Source organism: Sarcophilus harrisii, chromosome 6 (assembly GCF_902635505.1).
Source record: "Sarcophilus harrisii chromosome 6, mSarHar1.11, whole genome shotgun sequence".
Taxonomy (NCBI): Eukaryota; Metazoa; Chordata; class Mammalia; order Dasyuromorphia; family Dasyuridae; genus Sarcophilus; species Sarcophilus harrisii.
This window is the reverse complement of record NC_045431.1, coordinates 187,801,182-187,820,982: the sequence shown is the minus strand read 5'-3', so window position 1 is coordinate 187,820,982 and position 19,801 is coordinate 187,801,182. Positions and strand designations below refer to the sequence as shown.

Sequence of the window (19,801 nt, the reverse complement as noted above, 5' to 3'; positions counted from 1 at the left end):
TTATTTGGGACAGTTGACTCTACTCCTGAAAACCCTGGTTGGGCAATTGAACAACAGGACAGACATAGGCTAGAAATTACAAAGTTCCTTTAATAGTTCTAAGTTCCTACTTGACAAGAAGACCCATCTTTTTTAGTTTGAGGGTTTGGTTTTTTTTGGTGCTAGATCTGTGGTCTGATTGGCATAGAGAAATATTGGTGAGGAAACTTCTTCCCCACCTTCACCAATGCTGATCAGCACCTACCTGGCAATATATAGTTTTAGAGACTTGTGAAGAACTGAGAGATCACAACTGATTTGTTCAGAATATCATAGATGATGTCAGAAATGAGATTTGAGTCTATTTCATCACCCTTTGAAGCCCAGATCTCTAACTACCATGTCATAGTACTTCTCTGACTCATTTTTTCTTTTTTTTTCATTTAACAGTATCTAATTTTTTTCAAATTACATGTAAAAATCTAATATTCATTTCTGTAAGATTTTGAGTTCCAAATTCTTCTCTTTCCCTTATCTTCCTCTTTTCCAAGATAGCAAACAATCTGATATAGGTATACATGTACAATCATATTAAACGTATTTCCATATTAGTCATGTTGTGAAGGAAAATCAGAACAATAGGGAAACACTAGGAGAAAGAACGCCCCCCCCCCCAAACCAAAGTGAAAATAGTATGCTTTGATCTGTATTCATTTCCCATAGTTCTTTCTCTGGATGTGGATAGCATTTTTCCATCCCAAGTCTATTGGAATTGTCTTAGATCACTGTATTGCTGAGAAGAGCTAAATCCTTCACAGTTGATCATCATATAATACTCTTGTTTCTGTACACAATATTATCCTGGTTCTACTCACTTCACTCAACATCAGTTCATGTAAGTCTTTATAGCTTTTTCTGAAATCTTCCTGCTCATCATTTCTTACAGGACAACAGTATTCCATTATATTCATATGCCACAACTTATTCAGCTTTCCAGTTCATTGTTACTACAAAGAGAACTGCTTCAAACATTTTTGTACATGTGGGTCCCTTTCCCTTCTTTAAGATCTTTTTAGGATACAGACCCAGTAGAGACATTGCTGGATCAAAGGGTACGTACAGTTTTATAGCTTTTTGAGCATAATTCCGAAAATTGCTCTCCAGATGTTTGGATCATTTCATAACTACACTAACAGTACATTTAGTGTTCCGGTTTTCCTACATCTCCTCCAACATTTATTGTTTTCTTTTCCTGTCATCTTAGCCAATTTGATACCAATCAAATGAGGTCTGACTCATCTTTTAAAGGCTAGTGTTCTAGGGATGTTGTAGTAGTGTTGAGAGACATTGAATGCAATGATCTCCAAAGAACTGAATATAATTATGTGTATAAGGAAATGGAGAGAGACACAGAATAAGAGAGATAGTTAGCAAGGAATTCTGAAGAACAAGAGTAAAAGATGCCATCAGGGAAATATAACATTGGAAGAGAAAATGGTTTGGACATGGGGTGAGAGCAAAGCATGAAAAGTATATAGGACATTGCTTTACTGGTACTTTTTATTAAAGCTTTTAATTTACAAAACTATGCATGGGTAATTTTTCAACACTGACCCTTGAAAAACCTTTTGTTCCAAATTTTCCCCTCCTTCCTCCCCTCCCCTCCCCTAGTGGGCAGGTAGTCCAATACATGTGAAATATGTTAAAATATATGTTAAATCCAATATATGTATACATATTTATACAGTTATCTTGCTGCACAAGAAAAAATCAGATCAAGAAAGGAAAAAACCTGAGAAGGAAAGCAAAAATGCAAACAAACATCAACAGAAAGAATAAAAATGCTATGTTGTGTTCCACACTCAGTTCCCACAGTCCTCTCTGGTTGTAGATGGCTCCCTTCATCACTGAACAATTGGACCTGGTTTGAATCATCTCATTGTTGAAGAGAGACACGTCCATCAGCATTGATCATTGTATGGTCTTATTGTTGCCGTGTATAATGATCTCCTCAGTTCATGTAAGTCTCTCCAGTCCTTCCTGAAATCAACCTGCTGGTTATTTCTTACAGAACAACAATATTCCATTACGTTCATATACCACAATTTATTCAGCCATTCTCCACCTAATGGGCATCCACCCAGTTTACTGGAACTCCCTTGATGCCAGGAGAAATAGAGGATGCTACCTGGAACTGTGGATAGATATTTGTGGTAAACATATGGAAAAGCCCAGACAAAAGTCTCCTGGGGAAGAGTGGACATGGATGGGTTGAGAACTTTACTGCAAAGTCATTCTTAAATTTTGCTTAAAGAGAAGGGTCTGGCCCTAACTGAGTTAAGAACTAGAGAATGCATGAGATTTGCCCTCTTCATCAGAGCAGCAGCTGTGGATTGGGAATTAGAATGCCTGGGCTGGAATCCAGGCTATCTTGGTGATTCTAGGCAAATTCCTTTTCCTCTTTTGGCCTTGAGTTCTCATCTCTCTAAGAAGGAGGTTAGACTAGATCACTATAGTCTCTTAGAGCTAGAAATCCTCAAGTTCTGCCCTCAATCATTCCTGGAACCCCAGCAATCTGAGAGCTCCCTCTGCCGGACCTCAGGCTGGAAATGGTTTTTGTTCTCATGGACACATTCTACCAGGGCCAGGATATTATCTTAATTTTGTGGCCCCATGTCTCCAACTGTGCATACTCTTAGTACAAGGCTAAATACATTATTTAATTAAATATTAATTTAATTTATATTGTTATTTAATAAATGTTGATATCTTGACTTAGTGCAGCATTAATTCAGGTCTCATTTCCTAACATCTTTTTAATATATTACCTTTCACCATGTTTGGTGTTTTCATTGGAAAATCTTACATATGCTATGTAAATATCCCTCTTGTATAGCATTTTAAAATTCAGAATGTCAATTTCGATTTAGATATTAGTTTGTAAATAAGCAAGATAAATTTCAAGGTGGGATTTTGGTAGACAAATGATGCAGATGGAGAGGAGGAGGAGTGATGGACAGGTAGACAAAAGTAGATAGAATGACTGATCAGTTCACAGATGCAATTTTTGTCCCAGAAGAATTGTACCAAGTCTGTGCACTACTCCTGACCTGTGTATTCAAAGCCTCCTTACCCCTAGTTTGATGCATTTCTAAGATTTTGGTCACCTTCCTTTGTTTACCTAAGGATAAAAATACCCAGACCAGATGGGTCATCAGGACTTACACTGTTATTCTGGGACAGACTCTCCTGTATTAATTCTGGATCTACCTGTTGTCTCCTGCAATAGAACGTAAAATCTTTTGAGATTAGAGGCTGGGTCAGGTTTTGTTTGTGACTCCCCCAAAGCTCAGAACAGCACCTGGTGCATAGGAGGAGGGGCTTAATAAATGCTTATTGAATTGCTTGCTTGCTTGATTTACAAAGCTGATTTCCTGTGCTGTGATTATTGTGGGGTTTCATTTCTCAGAACCAGAAGAATGGCATCCAAGCAGAGGCAAGGGGCTTTGCATGCTGTTTATTAATAAACTTTGTAGTTGGAGTACAAAAGAGCAAATAGAAAGGAGTGGGTGTTTTCCATTTCCCTCAAAAAGATATGAGTGCTGACAAAGGGAGGTACGTCTCCTCCTTTTCTCTAGCTCCCACTTCAGGATTCAATTTGTCTTTCTAACTCCTGTCATACTGCTCAGAACTAGCAAAAGGTCATGGATATTATCCCAAAATACCAAAGAAGCTTCCACAGGAGAAGTCCTGTTATATCCCCTCTGATGACAAGTGAAATAGCAAGTCCTCACTTCCATACTTCTCCAAACTCTACAGAGTCAAAGGCCAGATCTTAGCCCAGTGTCTTCTTTGTGCCTCTTAATTCTAGGGCCTTCCTTCTCCAATTTATCCTGCCTATAACTTACTTATATGTAGATGTTTGCCTTTAATCTCTCCCAGTTAAACTGTGGGTTCCTTGAGAGTAGGGAGTTTTTCTTTTCTTTGTATCTCCAGTGATTAGTACAGTCCTTGGTACATAGTAGTTGCTTAATAAATGTTTATTGACTGACCAATTGCTCTATGGGTGTATGAGAAATATTTGCTGTACTGTCTAATCCAACTTCCTCATTTTACAGATAAAGAAACTGAAGCCCATCCACATGTGTAAAAATGTTTGCAGAATCCCTTTTTGTAGTGGCGAGGAAATGGAAATTGAGTGGATGCCCCTCAGTTGGGGAATGACTGAATAAGTTATGGTATGTGAATGTGATGGAATATTGTTTTTTTTTTTTAGCTTTTTATTTTCAAAATAGATGCATAGGTAGTTTTCAACATTCACCATTGCAAACCTTGTGTTCCAAAATTTTTTTCTCCCTTCCTACTGCTCTACCTGCTCTCTTAAACAGCAAATAATCCAATATATGTTAAACATGTACAATTCTTCTAGATATATTCCCACATTTATCATGCTATACAAGAAAAATCAGATCAAAAAAGGAAAAGAAAATGAGAAAGAAAACAAAATGCAAGCAAACAACAACAAAAAAGTGAAAATGCTATGTTGTGATCCCCACTTAGTCCCCACAATCCTCTCTCTGGGTAGAGATGGTTCTCTCCATCACAAGAAACATTGGAAATGCCCTGAATCATCTCATTGTTGAAGAGGGCCACGTCCATCAGAACTGATCGTCATATAATCTTGTTGCCGTGTATAATGACCTCCTGGTCCTGCTCATTTCACTCAGCAGCAGTTCATGTAAGTCTCTCCAGGCCTCTCTGAAATCATTTTGCTGATCATTTCTTACAGAACAGGATTGTAGAGAGCACTGTACACAGCAACAACAAGATTATGTGATGATCAACTGTGATGGACTTGGCTCTTTTCAATATTGGAGTGATTCAAGGCAATTCCAATAGACTTGGGAAGGAAAATGCCATCTGCATCCAGAGAAAGAACTATATATGGAGACTGAATATGGATCAAAACATAGTATTTTCACCTTTTTTGTTGTTGTCTGTTTGCTTATTTTTTTCCTTTTGATCTGATTTTTCTTGTGAAACATGACAAATATGGAAATATGTTTAGAAGAATCACACATGTTTAACTTATATTAAATTGTTTGCTGTCTTGGGGAATGAGGAGGGGTAAGGAGAGGAAGAAAAATTGGGAACACAAGGTTTTGCAATATTGAGAGTTTCTTTGCATGTATTTAGAAAAATAAAATTATATTGAAATTTTTAAAAAGAAACTATTAAAAAAAAGGAATTGAAGTCTTGTGAGGGTAAGGGGTTTTGTTAAGGCTCCAAGTCCAAGAAAGTGCAGAACTAAATTTGAACTCAGCTTTTTTGACTCCCCACCCACCCCCCAAAGCTACTTTCCATGCCAGCTCTTATTATCAGTATTGTTCTGGCTGTAGTTTCCATGCCCTTGAAGACATGCCAGAGCCATCTTGTAGGGCTCCATTCATGTTTTAAAACTAACCTTTTCAAAGTCATCAGTACAGTGTAAAGAATCCTGGATTAGGCCTAGAGCATATTCCTGGAAAGAAACCAAGTCGCTGTGTCCTTTTTCTGTTTGGTCTCATGACTGATTGGATGAAAGGGAGAATGCCAAAGAAACCACAGCTTGGCTGGGAACGTGGCTTCTTCCAGTGAGTCAGCCAGCTACAGCCTCTGCGCCAGGGAATTAGTTGGGCTGTGGGCAAAGTGGTGTGACCGTCCTATGTAGGACGGTCTTAGTTCCTATCAAAAGCAACAACAAAAAAATTAAATATCTAGGAAAACCAGAGCGAAGAGAAGGACACAGAGATTAAACTTTTACCTAATTATCACCAGGTAGAACTGGACTCTGAGGCTGTGACTATTTTGCTTTGACTTGATAGTAAGTTGTCCAGGAAGAAAAGGATCCCTTCAAGAGGTTCAGAGCATCTCCTCAATGGAAGTATTCAGGGTACCACCATCCTTCCAGTCAACTAGGTGTCATCCCATGGCTGTCATTCACTCTTTCTCATCCCATATTTCCATATTTCTCATATGTTATGGCTGGCACATATTTCTTCCAGCCTTCCTTCCTTCCTTTTTCCCTCCCTCCCTCCCTTCTTTCTTTCCTTCTTTCCTTTCTTCCTTCTTTCCTCCCTCCCTCCCTCCCTCCCTTCCTTCTTCCCTTCCCTCTTTCCCTTCTCTTTACTCTCACTGTTCTTCTTGGTTTTATTCTGAATGGAATTCTCTCCCTTTTCTCCTTAGCCTCTTAAAGTCCTTAAATCTCCTTAAGACTGCCCCCTTCCTTTAAGGGACACCTCCATGAAGGTTTTCCTGGTATCCACTACCACTACTGCTAGTGACCTCGTTCCCAAAATGACCCTCTAATCATTTTTTATGGATTATGTAAATAATCATATATGCACTTAGCATAATGTGACTTATATAGTAAGTACTTTATCACTGCTGGTTGACTGATCAACTAGATCATCTCCTGCCAGTAAGGTTGTAGAGGTGATTCCTATCTCAGGAGAAAGTCTGATATGCTCTTTGAGATCCCTATAAGCTCAGAGACTCTTCTCTTGTATGGACTGTTCTGTCTGTCTCTGTATCTATATCTGTCTGTCTGTCTGTCTCTCATTTTCTCTTTTTCTCTCTGTGTGTTTTCTCATTCTTTCTTGCTACTATAGGCATTCAAATCAAATTCAAGTCAAATCTATATATAATATATATGCAAATATATACATGGAGTTGTAACCCCAACCTCAAAACTGATTAGAAGCTGTATTTCTTTTTTTTTTTTTTTGTCCTTTAAATATTCTCCATGACACATGGGTTGTTTAAGATTGTTTTGTTTTCAACATTTTCCACATGGTTGGTCACCTCTGAAATCTGTTCCTGTTATTTATTATTAACTCAGTTTCTATTCACCTTGAAGTCTGTCAAGCAGCATGAAGCAGTCAGTGTATGAGAGAGATAAGGGCCAAAATGTGCCAAACAGATTATGTCTGAGAAATAGTTGGACTCTGCCTAGCTGTGTGTTCTTGGTCGGGTCACCGGGTTACATCGAACTTCAACATCCCTCTCTTTTAAACAAGGAGGATACTCCTTGCATTCCCTTCCTCACATTGTTGCTATGAGAAACTTGCTTTATAAACCTTAATGTGCTAGAGGAAAGGGACTTATTATTTGATATGATCCTTGAAGGATGGAGAAGGTTTACTTCCAGTGTTTTAGGAAATGTGAAGAAGGGATCAGAGATTTTAACCTGCCTCTAATTGTGTATGGTAAGCTTCAAAAGGAGCTTTTTTTCTTTGCCAAGAATGCCTCTGCCATACTCTTTCCCTGAGCTTTTCTTAGAGAGATGAGGTCCTCCTCAGGATTCCTTTTAAATGGCATCTTTTACAGGAAACCTTCCCTCATCTGGGTTGAACATCTCTAGGACTCTTTGACATGTTCATAGCACTAGATTGTACATGGTTTATATATTCTGAATATTATCTTAAACATCAGAGTTATTTCCATTAATGTTTTATCCCACTAGAGAGTGCCAGAAGGTTTCATGTTTTAATGTAATTCAATTCAGTTTAACCATCATCTGAGGCAAGATTTAAACTCTGATGTCCTGACTCCAAATCCAGCTTTCTTCCCAATATGAGAAGCCCTGGTCCCAGGGCAAAGCTGGTTTGCCAAACCATCATGAAAAAACCAACCATAACCGAAGTAGTCCCACCTTCTAATAAAACAGAAACTTTTGGAAGGCCGGCACTGCTCTCGCTTTTTTTTTTTTTTTTTTTTTTTGGTCTCTGAATTTCTATAATGTGTCTTAATAAAGATTGGTGCTTAATAAAGTCTTCTGGCTGGGGTGTTTCCTAGCAATGAGAACTTGGACAAATCACTTCCCTACTCTGAGATCCTTTAGTTTGCCTTAAGATGAAAATCACTGCACAGAACCGTGATTGAGAGAGTTCTTTCTTATTGGAATGGTTTGCCCTCCTCTTTTCCTCAGTCCTTAGTCCAGAGTGTCCTCCTTCCCAGGATGATATAGGAGAGCCTGTGTAGTTCAGCAGAAAGAATCCTAAACTGGGCATCAGGGTTTAATCTGCCATATGCTGCCCATATGGTTTTGGCTGAGACCCTTCTCCTCTCTTGGACCCAGTTGCCCCGTAAAACGAGGGGAGTTTTTAACCTGAAATCCATGAACTAGGAATTATGGGAAGGTCCTTTTTATAAGTGTCCACAATAATAAACCAACTCACTTTAAAAATTTTTCTACTTTAAATGAATTTTAAAAAATCACAATCATCTTCCTACTCGTCCTTCTAACAAGGAATTTAGACCAATCAATCTAGAGTACATATCAACAGTATAGACAACATTGCTTACTGGAGCTTGGCTATTTTTCCCCAGGAGGTAAACATTTTATCACTTGTTGGTCCTGTTGAGGACTTTTTCTGTCTGCTTTAAGGTTTATAAAGTGTTTGGCACTGTGGGGCGGGCAGAGATGGTTTTGACTCATTATCTATTCACATTAATTTTATTAATTATTCAGTCATTTGTTTATTTGGAACTCTGATTTAATATTAATAGAGGAACTCCAGGGAAGGAAACACTTCCAATGCAGATCTGTAGTTTAGTTTAGAGAGTGTGTGTGTGTGCTCATGGGAAGGGACACACTAAGAGGTTAGATGATTTGCTCAAAATCACTATTCATCTAGTAGCTAGTAATGTTGTCAGAGATGATGCTTGAAACCAGTTCTTTGTAACTCCACATCCAGCTGCCTCCTGATCTCTACAATCATGTTGTCTCTCAAGCAAAAATTAACACCTCCCATTTTAGAGACTGGGAGTTGGAAGAGGGGGAAGGGAAGGAAACCCAAGGATTTAGGGAAGGGAAGTGACATCCCAAACTCACAAATGCTGGCGTCCAAATCTGAACCCAGGACTCCCATCTCCTAGTCCTTGCCTTTTTGCAGGACACCATGCTTCCCTGCTTCTCCCTTTGAATATATTCTTAGTTCCCGTTTTCTCTGTAAAGTAAGAGCATCCGACTCAACAGACTGTCTTCCATATCCTCTTCAGCTCTTAATCTCCCATCCTGGGTGCTCCCTCAACTGTCACTGCTGTCCTGACTTTAAGATATTTTCTCTCCCCATCCTCTTCTCTTTCCTCCCCTTCTTTCCCCTTCACCCCTCCTTCTGCTCTTTCTTTTTTTTTCTTCTTTCTTCTTCTTCTTCCTCCTTTCTTCTTCTTTTCTTCCTTCCTCCCTCCCTCTTTTTTTCCTTTCCTTCTTCCTCCTCTTTCTCTTTCCCTCCCCTCTCTTTCTACCTGCCTCCCTCCTTTCTTCTCTCTTTTCCCCTTTCCTCTTCCTCCCTCCCTTCCTCTTTCTCTCTCCTCCTCTTCCCTCTCTCCCTCCTTTCCCTCTTTCCTTCTTTCTCTTCCCCTTTCCCTCCCCTTCCCCCTTCCTATCCCCTCCTTTTCCCTCCCCTCTTCTTCCCTCCCTGGCAGGCTAATAGAGCCAGCGCACATGCTCACAGATGCTGGGGCTGCCCAGGGAGCGGCTGGCTGCCAGGGGCCATTTCAAAGAGAGCTTTGCCGGGCATGCAACGCTAGAAAGGAGAAATCGAGAGGGAGCCAGGTAGGCATCGGCTCTCTGTGGCCCCTCGGGACTGGGGGCAGGGAACACGCGCGGAGGGTCCCCATGAGGGGACCCAGGCAGGGCTGATGTCTTTGTCCTTGGGTTGGGAAAGGATGTCTCCCGGCTGCTTGGGGGGAAGGCAGAGTACTATGCGGAGGGAGGGAGGGTGGGTGTCTGCCAAATGCATCCCAGCACCTGGGAGCAGGTGTGGCTACAATGGCGGGGAGGATGTCGGGAACTCTGGAGATCCCATCTTGTCCTGAAGGGATAGGGAAATGCGTGGCCAGGCCAGCTAGCATCGAGTTCAAAGTGCATAAATAGAGGGCTGCCCTGGAAAAGTTGAGTGGAACATTTGGGACCTCTGCATAAGGGTGTGTGACTGTGTGACCCTCTACTCCCCCGCGGGGTACAGAAAAGGAAGGGGAAACTAAAAGCTTGGGATGGGTGGGCGTGGCCAAGGTCACACACAGATGCACTCGGAGAGAGCTGAGTTTTGAATCTGGCTCCTTTGACTCCTTTGGGTTTTTTCAACAATTCTGTGGCAATCTGGACAGATTCTGATAACATAAAACACGGAATGGCTGAGCTAGAGGAGATCTTGGGGGTCATCTAGTCCAATCCCCTCATTATAAATAAGGAAACCGAGGCCCAGAGATGAGGTGAGCAGGTTACCTTCCAGTAAAATGTAAGAATATCCTCGAGAGCAGACTAAAAAAATTTTTTTTTTAAATATCCCTACCATTGAGCCTAATAGATAGTTGGGGCTAAATAAATGCTTTTTGGATAAATGAATGGAAAGGATCATTCAGCTCCCCTTGCTTCCTATGTGTGAAGAAGAGGAAAGCTACCTGGTATTTTTCATTCAGATTGTATGTTTGTTGAATTTAATCAATTGAATTTTTAAAAAATTGTCTAATTTTGAGCAATGGATTTCTAAGTAACTGGGAATTTCTGGCTAAAAGAACACTGCAGGTAGGGGAAGTAGAGGTAGAGATGGGAGGGAGCTAAAAGAAATGTGTTTGTAATTGAAATAATAAAATAGGGCTTACATTTTTTTTCCTTTGGCAAGGCAGCTGGGGTTAAGTGAGTTGCCCAGGGTCCCACAGCTAATAAGTGTTAAGTGTCTGAAGTTGGACTTGAATTCAGGTCCTGATTGGTGCTTAGGTTTTGGGTTTTAAAAAAAAATTTTTTTTATTAAAACTTTTTATTTACAAAGCATATGCATGGGTAATTTTTCCAACATTGACCCTTGCAAAACCTTTTGTTCCAACTTTTCCCCTCCTTCCCCCCACCCCCTCCCTTAGCTGACAGGTAGTTCAATACATGTTAAATATGTATACACATATACAAATATATGTATACACATTTATACAGTTATCTTACTGCACAAGAAAAATCAGATAAAGAAGGAAGAAAAAGAAAAACTGAGAAAGAAAGCAAAATGCAAGCAAATAATAACAGAGAGAGTGAGAATGCTATGCTGTGTTCCCCACACTGTTCCCATGGTTCTCTCTCTGGGTGTTGTAGATGGCTCTTCATCACTGAACAAGTGGAACTGGTGTGAATCATCTCAATGTGGAAGAGAGTCATGCTCATCAGAATTGATTATCTTATAGTCTTGTGGTTGCCATGTACATCTCCTGGTTCTGCTGTTTTTTTTTTTTTTTTAATAATGTAATTCACACATTTACAATCACACAATTGGCTAAAAGATACAGAAAATATAAAATTATTGTTTATAAATTTTTAAAAATTTTACTTTATGGTATATCATCCCACCTTAAAGTCTCTGCATTTGTATTTGCATTGTCCATCTGCCAATGCTATTGTAGCATAGACTGAAGATTGGTTTGGATTCATGGTCTCTGAGGTCTTATTCAACTAAGATTTCAGTATTCTACATATGGAAGGCTATGTGCACAATGCATGTTTTGGAGAAACTGAGTTTTAAGGAATAATAGGGTTTACAAAACACTTCCATATGTATTGTTTCATTCAGTCCTCGGAATGATTGCTGAGATTATAAGGATGGATATTATCTTTTGGCAAAGTAGACAGAATATTTAGGAATGCTGAGCTTGGAGTCTCAGGGGACTTAAGTTAAAATCCTGGCTCTGGCATTTCCCATTCGTGCTACATTGTAGAAGTCATTAGTCTTTCTGGGTCTCAGTTTCCTCATCTGTAAAATAAAATGGTTGTATTAGATGGTCTCTAAGGTCCTTTCTGACTCTTCTGGCTTCTCATCAGGCTTCACTGATTTTAGGCTGGGCCAAGCTGATTATCCCAAGGCTGGGCTCTTTTTAGGGCAGGTTATTTCTTTCTCCTGGTTAGAGGGACAGCTGTAATTTTTTTCCACTTTGAGCCAGGGGCTTGACTGAGTGATGCTGTTCTTCCTAAACTTGAACTCTTTCAGACAGAGCACCTATCCTTAGTTTAAAATCTGAAGAAGCTTCTCTTCGACTCCATCAAAGCTTTTGAGATGGTTTGGCACCTCTGGAGAGCATAGAAACCTGGTCATCCCAGTTTTGTGCATTCTTCCTAGCTCAGAAATGTCTTCATTCAGTAAGCCACTCTATGTTGCCTTGGGGGATCATTTTAAATTCAGTTTTTTCTGACCCCATATTTCTTTAGGCAATCTTATACAGATGAGTGGCTAAGTACAAGGTACGAATCCCAAATTATTATATCTCTATGATCTCTTCCTATGCAGTTAAATTTTTATGCCTCCAACCCTGTCTGGGATGGGCATAGATATTATTTTGCATTTAACAGCTTTTTCTGTTACATGTCAATTTTTTGAATTCCCTCATCCCTGCCTGTACTGAAGTCTCACTGGAGCACCTCCTCTTATAAGTTTAGTTCCTTTATGTCATTTGCATTTACAGATTTGATGAGCATACCATCTCTGCCTTTATCTAAGTTACTGATAAAATTGCAAGTAGTACAGGAAGAAACATAAAAACCTGGGACACTCCACTGGAGACTATCTGCTAAGATGTTATTGGACAATTAATTCGGCCATTCAACAAATTCAGATCCATCTGGTTATATTAAACTCTAGTTCAGGGTTTCTTAAACTTTTTCCAATTGAGATCCTTTTATCCGAGAAATTTTTATGGATCCTGGGTATATAGGTATGTAAATCAAAATTGACTGATAATAAATTAGAATTTTGCAACCCCTTCACATTCAATTACGAGATCCCATATGGGATTGTGACCCACAGTTTAAGAAGCTTTGTAATCTAATCCTTATCTCTACCATTTCCTCAAGAACAATATTGAGATATTTTATCAAATTATTTGCTCAAATCTTGGGGTAGCTAGATAGTATAGTGGATATAGTACCAGTCTTGCAGTCAGTTGAACCTAAGTTCAAATCCTGACTCAGATATTTACTAGCTTTATGACCCTAGGTAAGTCACTTAATTCCAAATGCCTTCAAAAAAGGAAAAAAATTGCATCAAATCTAAGTAAACTTTATGAGCAGCATTCCCCTAAATGACTAGTGATCCTATCAAATGAGATTAGTCTGCTACAATCTGCACTTGATGAACCCTTGCGGGTTCTCTGTGATCACTGTTTTCTTTTCTGTTTACTAATCATTTCTTTAATGGTCCAGAGAATAAGATAAATTCAATAGAAAAAAATGATCCATTTGAGACTTTTCCCAGGATCAGTCAAGTTCACTGGCCTATAGTTTGCAAAATGTTCTCTATAAGCAAAGACAGAATTGTTAGTTCAGTTATTATTTACATATAGTGTGGCCTTTTGTATACATCTTCCTTCTAAATTTGGTTAAAGCTGTGTAGAAGACATTCTGGCCCATTTTTTTGTCTGTAGGTTAAAAAAAAACAGGTAAGTTGTTTTGCTGGTTTAAAGATTGGCAGAGCAATCTTGTGTCTTCACATTTTTGAAGTTGGCCAATGTGGGAATCTGATTTGCTGGACCATGCTTATATACTATAAGGACTTTCTTTTTCTATTTTCAATGGGTTTGTGATGGAAACGAGGAGACTTAGAGATAAGATCATAAGAAAAAAAAAAGGAATGAAAAGAAGGTTTCTGAAGGATCTTAAAAAATGCAGAGTAGAGAACAAAGACTAGAAAGAATCATGAACAAGAAGGGCAAATTTACATGCTGAATTCATAATGTGGTTTAAAAGAAAAGCAAGCTTTATATAAGAGATTCATAGTTTCATGTGCAATTCATTTTTCCAGTTTACTTTGTATGCACAAATACATGTTTTATTTGATAGCTCTGAATTAAAAATAAATCTATAATAAAACATCAATATGTATCATTAATAATTTATACGCGAATAATCATATTATTAATAATTAACAACCAACGGCCACTCTAATAGCTGTAGATTATTCCATTATAACAGTATAAGCTATAGCTAATAGAGAATTAATTACATTTTGTTTGTAATTAAGAGCACATATTTAATATGTGAAATGAGCTAAAGAACAAAGAGACAAACCCAGTATTTTTGCCAAGAAAATCCCAAATGGAGTCATGAGGAGTTGGACACAATGAATTGACTAAACAATAATAATATATTAATTGATTTATAAGAATAAATATGCAACACATTAGATTAACAGTAAATACTGTGCAAATAATACAAGTAAATATATTGGTAAGTATTAACACCTAAATTAAACTTTTGTTTAAAAATGAGTTGGGAGGGGAAAAAAAAAATCCTTAAGTTCTGTTATCCCCTTTCTTACTTGAATCACATTAGGCTATGCTAGCAAGCACAGCCTGGGTAATCTAGAGAAGTTCCTTGTTCTAAGGTCCCCTCCAGCTCAGATAATCTCTCTTCCTTATTCTAAAGTCCATTCTAGCTCTGTTCTTTCATGTTCTAAAGTTCCTTCCAGCTCTGACATTGTGTTCTAAAATTCTCCTAACATAGGATTCTATGCATCATGTTTCAGCTCAGACATCCTGTTTTATTTTCTAAAGTCTAGTGTAGATCTTTTATGATGTTCTAAGTTTTTTCTGTTTTTGGTAGTCTATGGTTCTGTGCTTTGAGGAATGATTTCCCCATAGCCAGAACAGCTTCCTTCAATGAGAGCTGTTTTAGCTCCTATCTCAATCCTTCCCTTGAAGAAGAAATACTGTCTACATGAATGATTTACAAGCTGACAGGTAACATGGCTAGTTTTTCATCAGACATTAGACATCAGAGAAATTGAGTATTTGATAACGAAGGTCAGAAGACCTAAAGAATGGGCCAGCTCAATTTACTCCCCCTCTCCATCAACAGTGCTGTTCAGATTGTTCTAGAGTCTCTCTCATTCATCTAGTCTTTATTTTAATCTTTTTTCATTCATTCATTCATTCATACTTTGTTCCTTTGTAGGGTCTGTAATCCTGCTGATGTAGGCACTTCTTCTAAAAGATGCAAATTGTAACCCACCCACACCTTCTTAATAATAATAATAGCTAGCAATTATATAGTGACTACTATGTGCTAGGCAAATGTTCCATGTACAAATATCTCATTTGATCTTCACAACAATCTTGGGAGACACCTGCTATTATCTTCATTTCACAGTTGGGGAAACCGAGGCAGAGGGATTTATCTAGCTAGTGTCTGTGGCTAAATGCCACCTGTCTGATCTTTCACACCTCTCAACCATGACCTTCTGTAACGCTACACAGGCATGTACCCAAATGCTAGGTTATTCCTAGATTCCTCTTGATCCCTAGACCCTCAGTTATCTGTTTAAGTTACACATCTCTCTGATGATTTCTTTCACGTCACTTGTAGTGTACATTTATTTGTTGAGAACTTATTGGGCTCTACCACTGGCCTTTGGACAACTTTAAGTTTTACTTCTTTTGGACACTGGCATTGGTAGCTGGATGGTACAGTGGATAGAGTACAGGGCTTGGAGTCAGAAAGACTTAGTTCAAATCTAGCCTCAGATATTTTCTTTTCGATGCAATTGGAGTTGTGACTTGCTTGGGAACTCGGGTCCTCCTAACTCCCAGGCTAGTACTCTGTCCCTGTGCCAATTACCTGCCCCTAGCCTCAGATATTTTCTAGCCACTGAACTCGTCTTAGTTTTCTCATCTGTAAAATGAGAGTCATAAAAGCACGTATCTCTCCAGAATTGTTATGAGTGTAAAATGAGTTAAAATTTGAAAAGCATCCTACAAATCTTGAAGTTTTAAAATGCTGTGCAAACGCTAGCTATTATTATTTCTTGATTCACAGTCCCATGACATCACCAGAATATTGGTAACATACTTCTTTCTCTAAGTAATGAGAAAAGTTTCAGGGGGCTTGTGGGGAAGAAGCCAGTGGACTATTCAAAAAAGCAGAGGGAAGGGGAGGAATTCTATTGCTAACTTTCTTGGGTGTATCAGGATAAGGCTGTCTGGCAACTGAGAACCCTGTCAAAGTGGATGGTGCTTTTCTAAACATTTCTAAAGTACCTATATGTGTCAGGCACTCTGCTAAGCACAAAGATGCAGCTTGTTGTAACTTAGGTCACACAAAGCTCAAGGGGAGGTGTATCCACAGAACAATCACTGTCTTGCCGGCCAGATCATCTTCCAGATTCTATGACCTAGCAGCAGCAGTGTTGGAGATAATATGTCTCCTCACTTCATCTCTGGTTCACAGCCTTAGAGAGATAGCTTTGGGAGCAGGTAGAATAAGACTCCTTGAAGGTCTGTCTTCCTGAAGTTCCAGCCCTGTAGGGTCTGGGTGTGTGTGTGTGTGTGTGTGTGTGTGTGTGTTCATTTCCTCTGGGTCAATGGGCACCAAAGACAAGGGGGAAAAGGGTAGAATGGAACCAACAGATCCTTGTGCTTGAATCTGGGCTCTTCTGATGGACTGTGACCCTGGTCAAATCATCCTACCTTTGACCGTCATTTTGTTGGACGACAAAATGAAAATGATAATCTTGTAAAAACTTACCTCATAGGTTTTTATGTGGAAAAACGCTCTATGATTACTAAAACCCTATATAAATAAGAATCCTTTTTTCGCCTCTTAAATCCGGGGCTTCTGCTCCTCACCTACCATTTTCCTCACTACATGGTAGCTGTTTTTCTGAAAATCTGAATTATAACCCGTAGGATTTTTGCTGATTCAAAGCATTCAGTCGGCGCTCTTTGCTTTTTCCCTTAAATCCCACAACAGCAGGGCGCGACCCTGACTGCCTTCCGGTGGCTGCGCTGCGGGTCTGGCCTGGGGGTGGGGGCTGCACGGCCTCCCTCGCCAAGAATCCTTTCCGAATCCCTCCCCGTTCACCGTCCTGGCAGGCCCATTTCCGACCTTAACTCCGGCGGCCGGCTCAGCGCGCCTGCGGGGCCAGGACCTGCACTCATTGATAAAGGGGGGGGGGGGGGGGGGGGGGGGGGAGGGGAAAATGTGGAACAGACGGCCAAAAGGGGGGAAAAAAAAGGCAGGGAGGAAAGGCGCGGGATGACGGGGAAAACGCAAGCGCAAGGAGTGCTCCCGAGACCGGGCCGGGGGAGAGGCTCCGCTGACCTTCTTACGCCTTCTTCCTCCCAGGCAGAAGCGCGGCTTCGTGTGGCGGAGGAACGGCACGTGGGGAGCAACCCTGACCCGACCGGAGCGGCCCCGCGCTGACGTCACGCGCCCGGGCCGGACCTGCTCCCGCGCTGACGTCACGCGCCCGGGCCGGACCTGCTCCCGCGCTGACGTCACGCGCCCGGGCCGGACCTGCTCCCGTGCTGACGTCACGCGCCCGGGACGGATCGCTCCTGCCGACGTCACGCGCCCGGGCCGGACCGCTCCTGCGGACCCACACCCAAGACGGCCCGGAAGACGCGCCGGGGCTGGGCTTGTCTCACAATCCCCGAGTTTCTTCCCTGACCTACGGGCCGTCCAGCCGAGTTTGGGCACCTGTGGGGGGCAGGGGAGGAGACAGGTGCAAGGGGGAGGGGCGAGAACCCCACCACTGCTAATATTCCTCAGGCAACTGTCCGTGGAGCTCAGCGATCCGCGCCGTCGGGATAAACCCGGTTAGCGCAGCCCTGGATTCTACCCTCCCGGAGGCAAACAGGAGGGGAATGAGGCAGTAAAGGGAAAGGCAACATCGGAGGGCCTGGGGCAGGGCCCTTGCTCACACTCTCTCCGATGATCTCCCACCTTTGGGCACCAACCTTCCCACTGTCATTATTTAGCCTAATTCGGGGGCGATTTCTCTTGAGCAGTATGAGGGGGGCGACAGGAGGAGGGGGGGGGGGAAGATGTCTGTGTGAAGATGGAGGGTGGATGGGGGCTAGTCCCAGGAAACGCAAGAGAGTCTTACTGCCTTTCCCCAGCCTCCCCCAGGGCCCGCCAGAAGAGCAGATCTAACCCCCTTTCCATTTATGAAACTGCTCTCAGGAGGGGGTCAGACTTGGAAATACTTACAAACTTATTTACACTAATATCCAAATGGCTGATAGCTTGAAAGAATATCTCCCACTTAAAAAACATTTAATGGTGGCCAGAGACAACTCCACACCCAATTCAATTTAACATCAATTTAACATTTTAAGCAGCTATTATGTTCTGTGCTCTATATTGAACGTATAAAGCTTTAAAAAAAAAAGAGACTGCCCTCAGGGAGCTCACAGTCTAACACGAGGACACAATATGGATGTATACAAAGGACAAAGGAAAGAGAAAACACTCTTAGGGCCAAGATTTCCAAACTTGGTTGGAAAGGAGATGTATGAAACATGACTGGAAAAGCTGGATGGAATCATCTTGAATAAGGCCTTTAAGCTAGACGGAGGAGTCTATAATTTTATCCCAGAGGCAAATATAGCTCATTAAAAGTTTTTGAAGAATAAAATGACATGGTAGGACCTGGGCATAGGCAGTCTCTAGGATGGATCAAGAGAGGGGAGAGATTGGAACCAAACATCCACTAAAAAATTTGTGATTGTGCCTGCAAGAGCTACAGGCCTGAAGTAACTTCCCAGGTGAGAGTATGGAGAAAGAATTAATTTAATTAAACCAGCATTTGCTGAGTACCTACTTAACAAGGTCCTACACTGGGCACCGAATCAAGTACGCCCTCCTAAATTGTCTTCACTAAAGGCAAGTCACCTTAATAACAAATTATATTTCTATAACCATTAATAATTTCCAAAATCTTTTTCTACATAGTAGCTGTTTGAGGGTGATTATTATCCCTATTTTACAGATGAGGAATGAGGCAAAGATAATAACTAATACCATCTATATAGTCACTTTAAGGTTTGCAAAATGCCTTTCATATGTAATCTCATTTGACTAAAGAGAAGGGAGGTTACTTTGCCCAGAGTCAAAATGCTAGAAAGAAGATCTGGAATTTCTATCCTATATTTCTACATTATTTTCTATAATTTTTCTGATGTTTCTATAATATTTTTGAGGCTGGTAAAATGCTTTGCATGTTATTTCATTTGTTGTTACTTCTTAAAAATTATCAATTAGGAGGGCAGCTAGGTGGTATAGTGGATAGAGCACCAGCCCTGAAGTCAGGAGAACCTGGTTCAAATCTGCCCTCAGACACTTAACAGTTCCTAGCTGTGTGACCCTAGGCAAGTTACTTAATCCCAATTGCCTCAGCGAAAAAATCAAAAACAAACAAAAAAACTAGGAAAGTGACATTTACAAAGATTAAATATCCTCACAATGATACAACAGGTAAATTACAGGGAAGGATTTAAATTCATATTTCACACTCCTTCCATTGTATCATGCTGCCCAGTAAGCTTGTATTAGTCAGAGGGTGTTTGAGCTTCAAAGAAAAGAATTGCTTGAAGGTTAGGTTCCACACTGTAAGTCTTTTCTATTTCTTCACATTTTCCTCTAAATCCACAAATTCCTCTAAAATATTTTGTTAGAAATTAGGCAAATAATTATGCTTTAGCTACAAAAATAGAATTCTTTATAAAATACTAGCAAAATCCTATTCTTGGTCATCCCTATCAGGATGACATCAAGTGTAGTCAATTGATCCACATGTGATATAGGCAGTGGGATTTGAATGTTTAAGATTTATAAAGCATCCTTCTTACAATAATCCTATTGAATAGATAGTGCAAGTATTATATCTATTTTACAGATGGAAAAATTGAGGCTCAGAGATAGATGAAGGGATGTGTCCAAGAATTGGAGCTGGGACCTTCCATCCTGGTCTCCTATATCCCAAAAGCAGCATTCTTTTACTATAGTATCTGACCTTTCCTATTTCCT

At 40.4% G+C, this 19,801-nt stretch overlaps 1 protein-coding gene across 1 annotated transcript in view; it reads left to right on the top strand.

The window, feature by feature from the left end:
* The first annotated feature begins 9,414 nt into the window (after positions 1-9,414).
* The window catches only part of C6H4orf48 (chromosome 6 C4orf48 homolog), a 33,341-nt gene continuing 22,954 nt past the window's right edge, over positions 9,415-19,801 (top strand). The window contains exons 1-2 of the mRNA XM_031941413.1: positions 9,415-9,577; positions 17,117-17,589. Coding sequence (XP_031797273.1) covers positions 9,477-9,577; positions 17,117-17,589 — 574 coding nt within the window. The 5' untranslated portion in view covers positions 9,415-9,476. The remainder of the gene's footprint in view (positions 9,578-17,116; positions 17,590-19,801) is intronic.